Here is a 19,111-nt window from a genome sequence, read left to right as displayed (position 1 = left end):
TACTGAAGTCTTGACATATCTACTGATTTGGTTTCCCTAAGTGACAGGTTCTGAGACAGACAGATTAGTCTGTCAGACTAACCCACACCTATTCCAAGAGCCATGCTGTCTTCCTGAGCTACACCAAGTACAACCCATTTTTCAGGCGGATTTTTCTATTTTATACCTCACTCTGTCAGAAAAGAAACCTGTGTATAAGCACATGTGATACGTGTGTGTATATACATATGGCCAGGTCTGATTATAAGCTAAAAATACCAAAGTTGGGTGCAGTTCCCTTGTCAGCCATTTGCACAACTGCTTTCCCAACTGAGCTAACGTAGTAAGAACTGAAACCATGAGAAGCAGAGAAAAATTATATTTATCACTTGGAGGATCAGATCAGAAGCAATCCAACAAAACCCACGAAGCGCAACCACACAGCAGCAGCTTTCTTTTTCGCGTTTTTGATCTTATTTATATTTAGAGGTGAAATAGACCTTCAGACATTCAAAAAGTCACACATGGTTCAACATTCCCGTCCCGAAGTCTGGTACCAAACACGGCCGCGCAGCTGCAGCTCCAGCAGGCGGGGGTTCCAGGCGGGGCCGGGCTGCGAGGGGCGGCTGGGGCGGGACGGCCCCGGCAGGTGACGGGCGGGACGGCTCCGAGCGGCTCCATTGCCCCGACGGACAGGCCGTGCGAGGGCCGGGCGGCGAGGCCATGGCCGGGAACGGCGCCGCACGTCTCCCTCAGGGCCTCTTGTCGGGCGCGGCGTCCGGCGGCGGCGCGGCGGGGCCGTGCGGGGCCGGGGGCGGCTGGAAGAGCGGCCCGTAGATGTAGATCCCGCTGGCCACGCCGAGCGCCACGGCCACGGCCACGTGCTGCAGCGGCAGCCGGCCCCTCATGGCGACACGCGTGGGGCTGGCGCGCACGGCGGCGCGGCCCGCCTCGGCTTCGGCCCGCGGCCCCGGCCCCTCACCTGGACGCGGGACACACCAGCAGCCCGGCCCCGCTCGCTGCAGGCACCGGCGGAAGTGCGGGCGCTGTCCCGCCCCGCGCAGCCGCGCATGCCCCGCCGGGGACGGGCCGGGGCGCTGCGGGCGCTGATGCCGGAGGCGGTGCGGCTCCGCAAGCGGCGGTCCGTGCTCTACAGCTCGGCCGGCGGGGCCGCCGCACAGCGAGGCGCTGGTAAGCGGGGCCGGGCCGGGAGGGAAGGGGCGGGGACGGCCCCCAAGGGGCCCGTGACCGACCGGCCTCCTCCCCGCAGGTGCGGCCGCGCCCGCGCCGCTGCTGGCGCTCGCCCTGGCGCTGCGGACGCTCAATTGCTTCCTCGTCCAGACCAGCTTCGTCCCGGACGAGTACTGGCAGTCGCTGGAGGTGGCACATCGCATGGTTTTCAAATATCCTTCACGCGCCCTCTCATCGCTCCCGGCGGGCCGGGGGGCACGGGGAGTGCTCAGCACGGCTCTGCACACACCCCAGCGTTCTGCCCAAAGGGACAGAAAGTTTCGACCCGGGTGGCTGGGGGAAGCTTTCCCTTTCAGTTGGTCATGATCTGTCCTTAATATTCGTAATTATGGTTACCTGACTTGGGAATGGACAAGTTGCTTAAGGGGCTACTCGTACCCACTGATCTTTGCAAGCATGTACAAAGCATTACAGCTGCTGGCTAAGGATAATGTTCAGCTGCTGGTGAGTATAATCAAAAAATGTGCATCTGCTACTAAAATCCAATTTCAAAGCATTGTATTTAAACACAGCGTATTTTTATCATTGTCCAAGAAAAATGCAAAGTCTTGAGTCTGGCAGTTAGAGAGATGTGAGCACAGAGACCCCATTGACTTCCCAGGGGGGCAGAACTCATTCAGAGATTTCCAGTGACAACACTGATGCCTGCAAGTACAGAGGATTATTCTTGGCCTCTGTCAATCTCTTGGAGTTTCATACTGCTTGTGTTTGCCACTACATCATAACTGCACAGTAGTTCAGTTTTCCAAAGTGTTTAGTAATATATATTTGCACTCAACTCACAATAATTAACTAACAACAGCCCCTTTTGATTTCTGTTGGAGATGTAAAGCAGATAATTCTACTTTCCATCTTTGAACACTTTCAGTTGAACATAGACATTCTCTGTTTTGGCAGAAATTCTATCCTTACCCAAGGACCTTACTATTTCATTTTTAAAATCATAAAAAGCTATAGGCAATATTTACCAATTCACTATTTTCATACCTGAACAGCCATTCACTAATTCAGTCCTCTCTTAAAACTTAGAATTTAACTTGGTTCGTTGCAAGTACAGTTTTCTTTCTGCTTACACAGATCTGGGTCCCTAGGATTGCACAGGCAGTGCTGGCTGCTTTTGCTGATGTGCAGCTTTACTCATTAGTGCAACATCTTGAAAATTCAGAAACAGCAAAGTTCGTGGTGAGTCACAGCCTTTAAAAAGTTATGCATGTTAATAAACACTGATTTTCCATTGCAAGTAAGAGCAGAATGATGTGTCACACCTTGAAAAATTACCACCTTCATTTAGGTGAACGTATTTTAATGTGTTCATAATTATTTTCAGTTCTTCTGCCAGCTCTGTTCCTGGTTTACATGGTATTCCTGTACCAGAACTCTAACAAACACCATGGAGACTATTCTTACCATTTTTGCTCTTTCCTACTATCCCATAAAAGGCTCCAAGATGGAGAACAGGTGAGAAACTTTCTCCTAACAGTATGGATAATTTTTGGTTTGGGATGGCACCAGTAGATTGGTGTCACCAATCTACTGGTGCTGTTTAAAATGCTAACTTTTTTTTGTCATCTAAGGCAACCAAAGCCCCCTCACTCATGTAGCAAGAGTTCTGTCTCATGGAAGGAACACTCTAGTATCTCCTCCAAGTATTTTTTTAAGATATTGTTATAGCTGGTATGTAAAATTAGCTATTCCCCTGTTTCCTTTTGCAAAGTGTGACTTTATGGGAAGTTTTATTTTAAACTTAAAAAAACTGGAATATATAGTAACTTGAGAAAAGATAACAAAAGCTTTTTGGGGTCAGATATAGGTGAACTTGTGGTCACAATTTTCTTTATTGCTTGCTATTTTAAAGTAGGTACTTCTAGCTAGCAACTCCATTGTAACAAAGCAATTCCAGAGTTGCAGCCTTCCAAGCAAAACAGAGTACCTGCACTCAAAAGTTACCTGCAGTATGAAAAACTTTTGGCCAGAGACATGACAGTTGTTAAAATGTCACTGTCTGCAAAAGAATTGACCAGACATTTTGATAAGCTGCTGGGTTTTCTATGTTTCTTCCTCCTAGTTGTAAGTATTTAGCTTTGGTGGCACTTGCAATTGTTATTCGTCCCACTGCTGTTATCCCGTGGATACCTTTGGTCTTCAGTCATTTTTTGCAAGAACAGAGGAAAGCAGACCTTATCCTACACGTCTGCATTCCAGTTGGGTAAGTTCTTTCTTAGAACCGTGACTGTGCACAGCTATGTTTTAAGATTGGTTTTGCCACTGCAAAGGCAGACAAGCCAAAAAACCTGCTATCATGTAAATAAAAAAGAGAACAACTAGAGTCCTTTTGCAAAAGTTTAAGGAAGGGGCATGTTTCCTTTAAACTATTGTATATGCTGCAAAAAAGCATCAGGAAAGATGCTGGTGAGACATGAGCAGCATTCCAGCTTAATCTTGGATTGTGCCTAGGATACCAGGTGATGGCAAGTGGCCACTGTAAAATGGCAATGAGTATGGATAATCTCAAAAATACTAGGAATCAGAGTTTTGACAGCTATCTGGAGAAGATACAAAAGCAATTCAGGTAATATCAGTGCAACAAACTTTCCATTTTTGCAGATTGGTCACAGTAGGAACCTCTTTAATAATTGACCGTGTGTTTTTTGGTGAGGTAAGCTGTTTTAAACTTGACTTTTAAGAAGGAGCTTGGGGTTTCGTATTTTAGCATTGATGGGTATTTCTGACTTCTCTGACTTCTCTGACTTCTCTTGTTTCTGTGACAGTGTCTGGCCTATGATCTCTAAATATATCCTTGAACAAACCCTTGAACACTGACTCCTCAGGTATTTCAAATGATGGACTGCTACATAAAATCAATATGCTCAGTCCTCAACAGTTATCAACAAACTTACACACTTCTGTGATTAATTGCTAAATATAGGAAGTCCATGCTGAGTCTTAGTAAAATAGCTGAAATGGGAGTGAAAATGCATTATACAGGGCCAGTGATGACTGTGTAATTCAATGTAGTTGTTGGGTTTGACTTTGCATTTGTGTTTAACTCCCCCCCATCTCCCAGTGGGTACTGGTTCAGCTGAACTTCTTGAAATTCAACGTGCTGCAGAATTTGGGAACGTTTTATGGCTCTCATCCTTGGCACTGGTACTTCACTCAGGGACTCCCAGTCATCCTGGGTCCCCATCTGCCTTTCTTTATCCATGGCTGTGCACTGGCACCAAGGAGATACCACATCTTTCTACTGACAGTGATCTGGACAGCACTGGTGTACAGGTAAACTCCTGAGTGGAACTACTGCCTCTCACTGGTTGTGTTCTTTGCAAAGCTCATGTCCTCTCCAGAAAAAAAGTAGCATAGTATTTATTTAGGTTAAGTGACAGAAAACTATTCAAACACTCCAAGAAATGCAGTCAGTTATAAAACTGGTTCTAGAATTTTGTGTAATACTGCTTCTTGTATTGTCACTACCATGTGTCTTTAGAATTGACTAGACCTTTAAAGAATAAAATAATTCATCATGAAATGCAATGGAAAATAAAATTCTAAAAAATCCCGAAACCAGCACTCAGGCACCCAGCAGGTGTTTAAACAAAAACAGAATTAGTTAGAAAACACCATTCAACCAGGTATTTGGTTCTTTAATACATCCCCAGTAAGGTGAGAGGTTCTTAGACCTCTAAAACGTACTCTATTCACAAATTTATACACAGCTCTTAACTATAATAAGGCTGTATTTCTCATTTTAAGCTCAGAAGTATAAGAAAAGGTAAGTTTTTTCTAAAGCATCAGAACTAACTGTCGATCAAACAGGAGAGACTTTCAGACAAGAAAAAAATACAGCAAGTAAATAAATACTAAGCAATAAATACTTTATAATATCTTAGTAAAACTAGATATTATAATATCTAGCAAAACTAGAAATGCCATTTCTTCTTTCCAACACAAAACTGGAAGTAGCTCTATTTGCTTTAGGACATTTTTACCTCCCTTAGTCTTATAAGAACCCCTTTGATTCCCAAGACATGAGTGTTGCAGTAATCCCCAAAAAAAAGCCCAAAAAGTTGGCCTGAGAAATTGTGTATTGTTGTATTAGCAGGGGTGACAGTTAATTTGCTAGATACAAATGGGCACTTGAATCTTAGCTTTTCATCCACACTATTTATTGTGTCTTATTACAGAAAACAGATTGGTGAAATACTGGCTAAATTACATCTAGTTGTCAAAGAATCAGACCACTTAATTGTAGTTGCCAGGAATTTTTACCAGTGCTTGTTTTAAAATGACCAAATACTCTTAATTCAAATGTACTTAGGTTCTTCAAAAGTGACAATTTGGATTTTTACTCTTAATTGCTTCAATACCAAAAGCTTCTTAATACATGCACATGCTCTTCCAGTCCCTGGTGTTCAAAACCACATTTTGTCAACAGAACTCTAGCATTTAACTTTCTTGATATACTATTATATGTTTTATTACAGCACATTGAGCCATAAGGAATTCAGGTTCATCTATCCAATACTGCCATTCTGCATGATTTTTTGTGGTAAGCATTGGTTTCAAATGTCTTGCACCCTTACCAGGATATAATTTTTACCCAGAGAGAGACTGTTAATGGTCATGTAGGTATTTGCTAAAGGATTCTTAGAATTAGCCTAGCCTTTTCTTATAGCTAGTTAGAAAGAAAAAGGTTGAGGAAGAGCAAGTGACTGTGCACAAATAAAGAATCCTTAGCATGGTTAAATTTTTCCTGCAAAAACATGACAGTTGTGTCAGTGACTCCTAACTTTTCAGCACCGCCACCCTTAAAATGAATCTTGTTCCTTGGCAATATTCTTCCAGACAGTACTTTCAAATATGCCTAACAAATGCCTTTAATTATGCAAGAAAAAAATTAAACTACCCTTTTCTAGATTCAGATGTTACAAAGGAAGATTAAAATTTCTGGAACATGAAGCTGTATAGCTTCAGTTTAAATACAAGTTCAAAACTGATGAATCACTGAACACTGTAATTTTCTTTTACTTTTGTTTAGACCAGCAAAATAGGTTAATCTTATTTCAATAATTTTGCTCTGTGCTAAAATCAAATATGTAATAAGGCTTGGCTTAGTTCAGTAGCAGCAAGATGAACCCATTCTACCTGACATGAATAAGAATTCCAGTCAAATAACAAAAAATACTGAATCTCCCCCAGCTTTCATATCTCTAAGACAATGAGATCATCTATACAATTTATCAATTCATTTTCACCCATCTGGATACTTAAAAGAAAAAACTACAGAAGTTACTTCTGATACTTCTACAGTCCGTGGTTACAAAGTGATCTTAATTGCTCCAAACATTATAAAATAAAAGCACAAAAAAACCCACATGAATTTCCAAGTAATTTCCAAGCACAGAAACATAAGCCAAGAATTTTTCACAAAACCAATTTAAAAAATTGCCCATAATAGAATGCTACCAATTGTGTTTAAACCACAAACTAATTTGTGGACTTCATCCAAAATACAATTTGGCAGAACTGACCAACTGAAGACTAATTGAATCTGCTTGTTACTGATTTCTGGAACATGCCTTGTTTCCTGTGATTCAGTACAGGTGTCACAAAGCTACATAAAATATTCTTCTCGTGATACTTACATGAAGAGGGTTTGACTTGAAAAGGGTTTTCAGACTGGCTGCAAGGTGAAGCTGGTGTCTGTGCCATCTTCTGCTAAGCTAGGGTTGTGAGAAAGGGGCTTCTGGAACCATCTCCCCCCCAGGAGAAATGCCTTTTCCCATTATTAGCTCCTTCAAGAAAAGTGGGGAAAAGGAGCAGCAATTGGAGATGGGAAAAAAATGAAGGAGTATGGTCTTCCAAGGCCAGCAGCTCAAAATTTAATAACAATAAAGGAATGCTGTGGTTTTCAGCATTTTGGAGAAAAAGAATACCACAGCCATGCACATGTAGTTACCATTTATTCTGGCTCTGTGGACGTGCATGAATTAGAATACATCAGTAAGTTGCCATATATCATTCATCCAAACTATTGAATGGACTGTTTTCCACTACAAGAAATTAAATTTAAAGAGACAAAGCACTGGTTTTGAAACTGTATTTCTATATTTCAGGAGACAGGTGTGTTTAAAGAGTGAAGTCTAGCCTTTGAATTTCCATTCAAAGAGTAAAGACTCAAAGAACACTCTAGTGAAGCATCTCAAAGCAAAGTGTTGCTATTTACTGAGTAATGGTTTGCCACTGTATTAGGGTACTTTCAAAAATGTGTGAATTGTTTATCTCCCAAACTTACTCAAATATTTCTGTAGGATATTCTTTGAAACACTTGAAAGCATGGAAGAAAACTGCAGCAAGTTTCCTGCTCTTATCCAATTTAGTGCCAGCCCTGTACACAGGCTTGGTTCACCAGCGAGGCACTCTGGACGTTATGAGTCACATCCAGCAGCTCTGCAATAGCTCTCAGCAGTCACAAGCTTTTGTCTTCATCCTGATGCCGTGCCACTCTACTCCGTTTTACAGGTATTAAAAGCATTAACAATGCACTACATTAGAATCCAAATTCTTAATCAGACATCAAGATTTCTTTTTTACAAGGCATAATAAATTGAGATAGATTTGATTTTTCATACAGTTAATGAAGAGTGAATAGGGGACATAAGCCAAATGTTTATACCACAGAATAAAATTCAGCATTAAACTTCATTTTTGTGAAATAGTTTTGTATGAGGATATGCAGTAATACTTCACCACGTATGTCGCACTTCTTGATTATGGTAACATTTGTAGCAAAATGAAACTAATTGTTGCAATCAAGATGTATTCATTTTACTTCTGCTGCTAGGCAGTAAAGAAATATTATTACAACAGAGTGACTGAGGTCACTGCTAAAGGTTTTCAGTAGATCCTGGCAAGTAAACAAAATTAAAGCACATATAAATAGTGAAGCTGATACGGAAAAGTACCTTTTTAAGAAACGGATGTTCTGCAAATGGTATTTTTATTAAGATAAATGTATTTTCTGTTAACTGCTAACACAGTCCCAGCAGTTTGGAGCTGAGTCTGCTTGTTCTTCTTTGCTTTCATATGAAGTATTCAAGGGAAGAAAATACTAACTACTCTGAGGGAAAAAATGTAATTGATTTTTGTTTTGACTGAGGTATCTTTTAAAGTGATGAGTCATTTCAAATCTCTGATTCTGGTCACTTTATCATGAAATGTGTGTTTTTGTTTTTCTCCCTAGCCATGTTCACTGTCCTCTGAAAATGAGATTCCTTCAGTGTCCCCCAAACCTAACTGGCAGTGAGAACTACGTTGATGAAGCAGATGTGTTTTACTCTAACCCACTTGGCTGGCTGAATAAGGAATTTTACAATGACACATTATTACCCAGTCATCTGATCCTCTTCAATGTGCTAGAACAGGTATGGTAACTGCAAGATGAAACAAACTACTTCTGAGGATAAGTTATGAAATAAATTAGGGAAGAGTTATAGTTAAATTTTTTGAAAATTGTTGCCCACAATTTTTTAAAACACAGCTTGTATTAAAATTAACACCTCTAGTCCATAATAAGGGTATTGATATAATATTCGCATATACCCTCTCCTCTGTGCAAATTCTATGGGCCACAAAGTAATGTTTTGTGGAATTCTTCTCAATCCATGTTAAAACAAACGTGCCATCTGTTTCCAGAAACTGCACTTTTAAATAAGCAACAGTGAAAAGCAAAAACACCTGCAGTACCTTTTAATCCTTCAAATTTTTAATGAATTCCATGCACTCAAACAGCGGTGGCTGGTGAATATCTGCTGCAGACAGGACCAAAAAGGATAGGTACTTCTTTTTCTAGCAGGCTTTCCTAAAGGATAAGGCTTCCCAGGGACAGCTGAACTGATCGTTGTCAAGAGACTTTGGAACACTTATTCTTACGCTCCCAGCTGTGTTTTCTTACTGTGGAAATTAATGTGTGTTTATTTACAGGAAATATCATCATTTCTAGCTTTAAGGGGCTATGAGAAAACAGCCACTGTCTTTCATACTCATGTACCTCAAGGACGAGTTGGAAGCCACATCTCCATCTACAGTAGAACAACTGAAATGAACTACCCCAGAAGATCAGTGTCTACACCTCAGACCTAATGAGATCAGGTTTGCAGAGCAGTAGCTGTGCTTAGACCTCGTACTGCAGAAAGGAGAGAGCAGTCAGTCTGAAACTGGGGAAGTCAAATGGTAAGTCCCATGAGGCAGCCAGTGGCTGCCTGCAAACACAGACCTCCTCCTGAAGGCAGCTCCAGTTGCAGTGGGGCAGGGTGGGGTTGCTGACCTACCTTACAACACTAGAAAACATTGGGAAGACCAAAGTTACCATAATACTTAAGCAATAAAATACAGACAAGAGTGGACCATTTTTGTAGAACTGTACAGCTATACTAAGTTTCTTTTATAAATAAAGACTTTTACCCACGATGTCTCTTTTATTTTTCTTCTACAATATGCAGATATGCAAGACATTTCAAGTGTTTAAATCAGCACACTGAGTAGAATGCAGCACAGCAAATTCTTCACAATTCAACAGGCTCTTGAACCCCCCCAAAGACAGGAAGCAAATATAAGGTTACAAAACACTAACAAATACATTACCACAATGTTGACCTATTTTTGGAAGGATGAGATGAAGTTAGTATATCAAACATTGGAGTTAGTAGTTGGTACATTATGCATGGCTCAAGCTTTAACTACACTAATGGAATGCAATTAAGCATTTTTTCAGGTCATGGCATGCCTAGTTTCTGCAACAATACTGCTGGCACCCAAACTATCTTCACTTCCAAAGAACAGTAAAAGCAACGGTACAGAATATGCAAATTAGAAAGCCTGACTTCTGCCTGTTAACAAAAATGTGTAAAAATCAAATTATTCAGAAAAAAACCTTCCATCTTGCTGCTTTGTTGAAAAATAATTAGTTTCCAGAGAGTATGTGAATTTTAATCTTAATTTTTACAATAAATTACTCAATATTTTGGATCAAAGGGTAGTTGCCCCAATTCTATTTCAAGATTTGCCATGTGTCTTCCATTAGTGCGACCATGTTTATACCATTTACCTTCTCTTTTATTACGGTGTTGGTACTTCTGAGCTTGTTTTTCATGTCTGGAATTTTCAGTTTGTGTAAAAGGTCTTTTAGGTCGACTGCAAGGAGTAAACAAAAGCTTATTACTACTAAAAGCATTTTGAAACACAATTACATTTTCAAGTACAGCTTTTAACATGCTGAGGTTCATGGAAAACAAAATTAGTAGTAAGTAGTCTTTTAGCTTGTAAGAAAAATGGGGGAAGCATTTGTTCGTTTAAATCATCAATAAGATGGTATGTATAAAAGAAATGCTTTCTAAAAATAAAAATGCAGCTGATATCACAAGCTTCTGTATAACAGTATCAGTAAAATAATTTGAAATTGTTTTTCTACAAACTAAAATTCTCACAAATTAGGTATTTAGTTTAAAAATAAAGTTCATTTGATAATAAATTAGGAAGATGGACTATAAATAAAATCATAAACCTTATGTGTTTGCCAAAACCACATTAACTGGGTAACTGATAATAGGACTATCACCCTCACGGTTCAGCTTTCAATAGGAAGCAGTGCAACCTCAGGTAATACTTAGTGACCCCCAAAGTAGTTAATAATTCAGACTTCCAGCTGCAGTAAAGTATATGAAACAATAAATAATACAAGCGTAAATCTGTAAAGCCCTGAGAACACCTTTAGATCCAGGAAAGGAATGTAGGAAACAATTAACACGAAGGGCTGGCCATTCTGAGCAAGTCTGACCAAAATTTAGTCAGGGTCAGAATCTGAACTAAAACCTGCTGTGTGATGAGCTCTGCTCTGGGCATACAGACTAACCCAGTATTACACTAATCTACACGGGAGTAGTAACATGTATATGCCAGAACAGGACTTGGAGACACCTCAAATACACTCAAAAACCTCATACTGCAAAGGACAACAAGGAAGCCCTAGTTAATGCTCCAAGACAATTATTCATTCCATCAGATGGGCAACGGTCTAAAGAAATCCTACTGGCAGTTACAATTTTCTAAAGAACCCAGCAGAAACATGAGATTGTGCTATTTACACACAAAAAAATTATATAAAGGGTAGTACAGATCCACTTTATATAACATTATCTAATATTTCCACTAAGTCCTTCAGAAAGTCTTCTAGCATATGTGTGTGTGTATATGTATACATACACATACCTCCTCAAAGACCATCCATTACAACAAGGACATTGGCTGTCTTTACAAAAAACAGTTCTCTGTGTTATCAAGTTCAGGAAACATGGAAACAAACCTGGGTCCATACTGGGGTGAATTGTCATAATGGAAGTAGTATCTGTAGACGTATTTGTCCAAATCATCAAAAACCTTTTCATTATTACTTTGGTATTCCTTCATATCTTCCAGGTAATCCTTGACATCATTAACAAAATCAGTGAACAGCATCTGGTCATGTATAAACAATCCATTATGAAAAAACTTATTGATGAAATTTTCTAATTCTCTCCAGTGATGAAAGTTATGTACAACTTGTTGCAAATACTTTCTCATTAGCCGATTAAATTCATCCACCCTGATGGGATCTGAAACTCTGTTAAAGAGACTGATGAATTCTTCATGAGCACATTCAAAAATGCCAGAGCAGCCCTTTAGAGCAAACTGATGTTTTTTATTACACAAATGATCATTGAGACATTTCTGGGAATCTGAATCTTTTCCAAATGTTGTAAAATGATGTTTTCTTCCGTTTCTGGACTCTTTTGGCATGTGAGGTCCCCTGTAATGCATGTGCTTCAGATTCTCGTAGGAGTTATGGTCTCGGTAAAAAGTTCGAGCTTTCTTGTTTGCCTCGTATTTTTTATTGCTTGATGACTTCTCTTTTTCATCAAAAATGTTTTTTGTGGTATCTTTGAAGTGTCTGAATGTAGACTTTACAGAATCAGAGAATTTTTTCAAGTTTTCTTTCACTGCTTCTTTAGCCTGCTTAATCTTTTCTTTATGGTGTCTTACAAACTCTTTTGTGGAATTTTTCATAGCATCGAAAGTTTCTTTAACTGAACCAAAAAATGTCTCCTTTGATTTCTTTCTACTCTTGCTTTGCCCTTTAGCACCTTTCTTTTCATAAATTTCTTGTTTTTCAGACTGGTCTTTTGCTTCAACATACAGCTTCTCCCATAAGTCAGAGCGTTGTTGCTCAAAGTTCAGCTTTTTTTCTAGTTCTGCCAGTCTTCCTCGCAGAGTTTCTATTTCTTGATTTTCTCTTAATGTCTCATCATCATCATTAGCACTGTCAGGTGTTTGACGAGAACTTAAGTGCTCTAGCTCTTTTTTCAGAGCTTCTGTAACGTGACGTTCTTTGTCCAGTTCTCGCCTTAACATCTGTGCCTCTGCAAAGAGCGTTTCCTTTTGCCTGAGAAAATTGCTGTTCCTTTGCTTTTCCTCTTCCAAATGCTCCCTTAATTTCTGATTTTCTATTACAATAGATTCAGTGCTACTACCTTTATCTTCTAAGTTTCTGATTTGTTGTCTTAGCTTCCTTAATTCTTCCTGAAGTGAGGCCAAAGCTTTTTCTTCCTTCTCTAGAGATTCTCTTAAGTGCTGATTTTCTGCAGCAAGACTTTTTTTTTGAGAATCAAAGGATTTCTTCTCCTCAGTAAAGGTCAAACATGTGGCAAGATCTCCCTTGGATGACTAAAAGAAACAAAAAGAAAACAAGAAGAAACTCTACTATGAGGATTGTTACAGTTTTAGCTAAAAAGATGAATAACCAAGGTAGCCCAAACAGAACTCCCTTGTCATTTTGGATGCAGTGAAACATGCACAGCAAGATGCAAAAATAGAGCTGTTTGTTTATCTCGGTTGGGTTTGTTTATCACACACTTTCTTGGCAACAAAGACCATGTGAGAAACTCCCCCAGCCAGCCAGAGGTCATCACCCCTCACTTGTATTGGCTTAACTAGCTAAAGGATAGTCAGTTGGGTACATGGACTCTAACATCTTAAAACGAAATAAAAAAATGCATGTTTGCTGTTGATTTATGCTCAGCAAACTGGACTTACAGATTAAAAAAATAAATTAGCAGAAGCAAAGGCATTGAGCTGTTGGGGCAGAAATTCACAAACTGATTTTGAACCAAATCCATTGCTGAAAATACCTGTTTGTGTAACTGTATACTAACACAAAAGGAGCTCCCCAGTCTGTTGGCATCATTAACAAGCTCTAGAATATGCTAATTATGTACAAATGCTGCTAACAGACACATAAAAGAAAACCTAAAAAAAAAGACTCCCTAATCTTCTCTGATGCAACAGTAAAAAACCACAAGTACGGCTTAAGTATTTTTAAAAATTAATAACCATTGATAATTTAGAAAGCAAATTCACAAAGCCTATAGGTTCAACAGGTTTTTACAAGCATTTTCTACTTCAGTTGTCCTCATTAATGTCAACCTGGCATTGTATCACAAGGAAACAGAGTCTCTGTGTCCAGATAACTTCTAGACTACAGACATAAAACCCATCATGTTTAAACACATTCTGAGAGCAAATTCAATCAACATAAATCTTTGTCAAGAATTATAGGGAAAGTTCTCTGAAAGAACTTAAAGACAAAAATTTAATGGATTTGTGGGAGAAATTCATTTCACTTTGTGTAAAACGCACACATAATGACAGAATTATGCAATGACTTCCAGCTAAGCTCACACCTACCCCCACTTTGTGGTGCACTTGATCTCCTTGCTCTTGTTGGCACTGGTAAAGGTCATCTTTCATATCTCTTAATTCACGTGTCTTTGTCACCAGCTGCTGCCTTTTCTGGATCTGCACTGTACCTACAAAGATAAAAAAGTTTTTTTTTTTTATACACTGACTTAGAGTAAGCAGTTAAGAGGAACAGAGGAACCTAAACATCATTCTCTCTGCAAGTACAAAAGCATTCTTACCTTGCCATTTCAGCCCTGTCCTTACCAGTAATTTCAATGATAAGCAATTTCTCAGATAAAAAAATTTGCTTCTACACGGTTTTTTTTATCATTAATAACAGATAAAGCAATTTTGGAACACTACACAGAAATAAGTTAGATCCAAAACAAAAAAAGTTATGCAGGAAAGAATATTTTTGACTTCTCTGTAACTTTTTTAGTAACATGCAAGTCAGCCAGGATGAAAGGGAGACTATTGGTCCATGCATTATCCACTTCAGAATTACAACCCTGACTGTAAATTGAATTACATGAATAAGGGGATATTAGCACAGTATTTAAATTTTCATGCAGAAATACAATCGTTACACACTGTTCACAAAGCAGCAAGTATTGCAGGCCCTATCTTGTCCTTCTTATCCATAAGTAAAGGCTGCAGAGTAAGCAAATCTGTTTTTCAATTGCCAGAAAAAGGCTGAGACACCCTGGTTTTCAGAAAAAAGTATCTTTGCTGTACTAGCCACCAAATCTTTTTGTCAAGAACAACTTCTTGACTGGTACTTCCTCACCTAACACATATTCTCTAAATCCTAACACTGATGTAGTTTTTATATATTTGCTTTCAAGATTCTCTTGAATTGACTCTAGAGAAGAATGAAACAGCAATTTTTAGGTATTTCTTTCAAAACCACTGCAGCATATTCAGAGCTCTATATCTATATTTAAAGGCAGGGGGAGATGTATTGTTAAACAGAAGAAATACTGTAAGTACACTTACACTGATAAATATTTTGTGCTCTCTTAATTTTTATCTATAGTCAAGTGTGACCTTAAAAAAAGACTGTTACATTAAACCAAGTTGAATTATAATAGTTCAATTCAGCTAAGCGAAGGTAACATTTTTACAGCAATGACCTTAAGTCTGCAGAGTCTCAGTAAAACTTTTTAGGAGCATAGATAGTTTCATAAATGAATTTAAGTATAGTGACAGTAAATTTGGTTTTAATATTTATCTTTTATGGATACTTTTGAGGAAGTCCATAGATCCTAACAATCCAAAGCCTGCATCTGAAAAATAATAATTTAGTATAAAGGGTTCATGTTAGTAGAACCTGAATTACACAAAAACACTTAAAACTCTCTTTCTCTCCCTATCAAAAATCCTCATTTAGGTACAGTAAGCAAAACTGACATTTAGCAACACTGAAAAGGAACATGTTGAGGTGCCATTCCTCAGGAATTGGTTTGTGTTTCCAGCTGGTACTTTAAGTCACAGTATCCTTCAGATTCTTTAAGTAATCAATCCAAATTCCTAGCATTATAGCTAAAGCCCCCCCTTGGAGCTTCTGGTTAAAGAAAAAAATTAAATATCTGAATGTCCATAAGGAGACATTTTTCTGCAAGGACTTTCTATTTAATTTGAGCCTCACCTGCTACCTGAAAAGTTTGCCCTCTTTCAGTTCTCCTTCCTAAAGCATCATAGAGCCAGTTAACTCAGTTTAATACTGATTAGGATAGAGTTACTGATTAAAATCTAACCCTAGTTGCTTTCTACATCTCTAAAAGACTTAAGGGGGTCCTGGAGCTCTAGCTAAAAGGAAAACAATATCCTAATATTGACCCATAAAAAGAAAAGTAATTTTATAAAGAGTTACCCTTTCCAATCCTCTTACATGAAAATTATCCTAACATTAGAAGAGTGCTGTGGGAAACATTCATTCCAAGCTGAACCACAAAAATACAAAGTAGTCCTCTAGGGAGATGGACTTCTCTCTGCACGTTTGTGTTGGAAAAAAAACACATCTAAAAAGGGGAAGATGGAAGCATGGAAGGACTTCATTTCCTTTCTAGAGGTAGAAAGATAAATTATCACATAACCATGAAGAACTTTCACCTGAAGAAACAAAAACTGAAGTCATAAATAGTTGCCTTCTTTCTGCTGAAAATGCTGCCATCACGGTCATCAGTGATGACAATTTTTATTTCGAAGTACAGATTCAATGAATGAACAAGTTAATTCCTTAAAAAATATATTTCCCTGAGTCCACATTCAAGGTGTACTTTTCATCCATAGAACTTCAAGTTCTTTAAAAGGATAGTATTTATCACTAACACCAAACTAAACACAGTGAAATGATTAACAACTGAAATCTCAAGTTCCCACCACAAGCACTATCACAGACTGGTCTGGTCATTGTGCTCCTCTATACCTCTAGCATGCCAATGTTCACCAACCAGTTTCCATACCAGTTACTACTACCTGCTGTACCTGCTACATAAAATGTGTTTGTACGATTGGATTAGTTGTTCCTGTCATCCCACATATATCAGCAATCCCTGAGACTTGACTTATTATTTTGTTTTCATAATGTAAGTATGCATACATATAGGGATGTGTGTGTACACATACACAGGCACAGTTTAAAAAGTAAATCTGAATGCAAGCACAGCATCCACAGTACATCACTCATGGCTCTTACCTTCAGGTTTACCTAAGAATAAAAGAAAAATTGGGATCAAGTGAAAATTAATACAAATTTCAAAAGAAGTACCAAAATTTAAATCCTTAACAATTAGTCAAAGTCAACACCAAATCCAAAAAGAATACAGCAATTTCACGAGTATAAGGTGCACTTCTGGGTGTCGACAAATTTCTGCACTTTGTCCATATATAAGGCACACCGGACTATAAGGCACACCTTTTTTTTTTCAGTGACGATCCACGTGCAACAAAGTAACGAATTAGTAACAGAATTGCAATCGCGGGGTTTACTGCCAGGTGCTCAATTTGCAAACGTTTCTCACAGATTGGCATAGCCTTTAAACTCAGCCCCAGGCGCCCTCGCCGTGCCGCGGGTCCTGGCACTCCCGCCCACCCCGGCACCGGCTGGCACAGCTCAGCACTCCCACGGCACTGCCCCACCTCGCAGCTCGCACTTCCGGGTTGGCAAATTTCCCAACTTTGTCCATATATAAGGCGCTCCGGAGTATAAGGCGCACTTCCGGGTTCGAACCAAAATTTTAGTCAAAAGGGTGCACCTTATAGTCGTGAAATTACTGTATATCCCCCATCTCCAACTGAATCACATGGTTTTTTTAGAATGGCATATTTTCATATAAAACTGGAGCTACTCAGGAAAAATTACCATTTACCACATTACTATACAAAGTGTGCGTATTACATACAGTTGCACTGCTGGAGCACCTCCCTGTACTACCAATACAGCAGCAGTTGCTTTCTCTCATTTTTAGGTTTAAGTTGTCAGCAGAGAACAAGAAAAAACATCAGAGTCCCGACAAAACAGCGTTTGCTACACAAGATGCAGGCTGTGCGCGTTCTGCTCTCGCTGAACTCACCGTAGAAGTGCCCAAAGCCCATGCTGATGGCGATCACCAGCGCCAGGATGATGCATCTGTTCAGGCCGCTGCTGAACTGGCGCTTGTGCTGCTCCTCCTGGGGCGGCTCCGCCTCGGGCCCCGCCGGAGCCTCGGGCTCAGAGCTCGACACCCCGCGTTTCCTGGGGCGCCGCTTGCGCACGGCCGGGCTGCACTGGCTGCTGCCTTCATCGCTGCTGGACTCGTCGGGGCTGGCCTGCGAGGAGAAAACTGAACAGCAGCACACAGCCCTGGTTACAATGCATTCGATACAGCAATAAAGAGCAAACTGAGTATCAGCATCCACAATGTTTACGCAAAATAGATTTGGCGTTTATCTTGGAGAACATCAATAAAACTAAAATTCTAATTATATAGCTTGTGCTGGAAATTATGCAAAGAATGTGTGCTCACCAAAGTAAAAAATTAATTTTTAGAACTAAATTATAGAGAATCAAGAAACCATCACTAAAAAGCTGTATGGCACTTTCCCATGCCTTATCATTCACTCATTACAAAGTCAATGCTGCCTCCTAAAGTACCTACACGTACTGCCCCTGCAAATTCTTGTGTGGTAGAAAGACTAAGAATTCAGTTTTCCTTCTTTTGCAGCTATTAAAACTGAAATACTTAATAGTGGAAGAGCAATATAAAGGGTTGCTAAAAGATCTCCTAGAAGACAGATGTGGTTTTGTCATATACTCTCAAAAAACCTAATTCTGTGATCTGCATGCAACTGCAGACAAAATTCCATTAAATTTCCATTAATGTAGCTATTAGAAATATTCAAAATCAAGATACAAATTTATTTAAATATACAATTTCATTTTATTTCAATATCTACCATATATGATCTCTTAACATCTTCATCCACCTTTCAAAAAAAGCCATTTTCAACCACTACTGCATGGGAAAAAAACACTCAAGGTGCTTTTCTGTTTGCTCCTTCCCAATACTCTTCTATTACCTGACTGAATTTCTGGTAAATTGGACAAGATGTGAGATAAGAACAAACTCTAACCTTAAAAAACACCTTTTATATAATTTTTGCGAAATTGTATTTGTTATACCATTTGTATGTTCATGTTCTAATGGCCCAAAAGCCACATATTCTAACCAGGAAAATAACTACACAGTTGCAATTGTTTGTTACCATTTGTACAAATGTTTGCTGTGCATATTGTAAATAGATTTATATTGTCCAGTATATAAGTAATTATTATTTAATCTCCCTCCTTTAACTTTCAAGTGCAAAGTGAATATCAAGGGGAAGCAGTAGTGGGGTGGAAAAGTAGCTTTCCAGTATCTACATTCTGTACCTAATTCACATGTCTGGAAGAAATTCGATGGGATCAGTGAAGTCTCCAGACCTGATAAAGCTCCTGCTTGGACACTAATTTTGCTGCTCACAACCACAAAATGCTAATGCTCCTCGCAGAAATACAGTTGTTCATCCTTGTATCAGATATTATTAGTAAAAATGTAAAAATACAAACATAGAGAGACTGTCCTTTAAAAAT

At 39.1% G+C, this 19,111-nt stretch overlaps 2 protein-coding genes across 3 annotated transcripts in view; one reads left to right on the top strand and one right to left on the bottom strand.

Annotated features, from left to right (window-relative positions):
- Nucleotides 1-1,079: 1,079 nt before the first annotated feature.
- Nucleotides 1,080-9,696, top strand: PIGB (phosphatidylinositol glycan anchor biosynthesis class B). The gene is made up of 12 exons (XM_033070241.1): nucleotides 1,080-1,170; nucleotides 1,250-1,382; nucleotides 1,557-1,674; nucleotides 2,308-2,412; nucleotides 2,558-2,688; nucleotides 3,296-3,436; nucleotides 3,835-3,886; nucleotides 4,295-4,506; nucleotides 5,712-5,776; nucleotides 7,539-7,749; nucleotides 8,471-8,651; nucleotides 9,211-9,696. Exons 1-12 carry the CDS (start codon nucleotides 1,089-1,091, stop codon nucleotides 9,367-9,369), a joined length of 1,590 nt encoding a protein of 529 aa, XP_032926132.1. The 5' UTR covers nucleotides 1,080-1,088; the 3' UTR covers nucleotides 9,370-9,696.
- The window catches only part of CCPG1 (cell cycle progression 1), a 21,477-nt gene continuing 12,050 nt past the window's right edge, over nucleotides 9,685-19,111 (bottom strand). The window contains exons 6-10 of one of the 2 annotated variants that reach the window (XM_033070239.1): nucleotides 17,574-17,822; nucleotides 16,697-16,708; nucleotides 14,005-14,126; nucleotides 11,588-12,984; nucleotides 9,685-10,419 (exon numbers count right to left, since the gene is read on the bottom strand). In XM_033070239.1, coding sequence (XP_032926130.1) covers nucleotides 10,242-10,419; nucleotides 11,588-12,984; nucleotides 14,005-14,126; nucleotides 16,697-16,708; nucleotides 17,574-17,822 — 1,958 coding nt within the window. In that variant the 3' untranslated portion in view covers nucleotides 9,685-10,241. The remainder of the gene's footprint in view (nucleotides 10,420-11,587; nucleotides 12,985-14,004; nucleotides 14,127-16,696; nucleotides 16,709-17,573; nucleotides 17,823-19,111) is intronic. The other variant, XM_033070240.1, reaches the window with a different exon arrangement.

Source organism: Catharus ustulatus, chromosome 12, assembly GCF_009819885.2.
Source record: "Catharus ustulatus isolate bCatUst1 chromosome 12, bCatUst1.pri.v2, whole genome shotgun sequence".
Taxonomy (NCBI): Eukaryota; Metazoa; Chordata; class Aves; order Passeriformes; family Turdidae; genus Catharus; species Catharus ustulatus.
The sequence above is the reverse complement of the archived record's forward strand: the minus strand, read 5'-3'. Positions and strand labels throughout refer to the sequence as shown.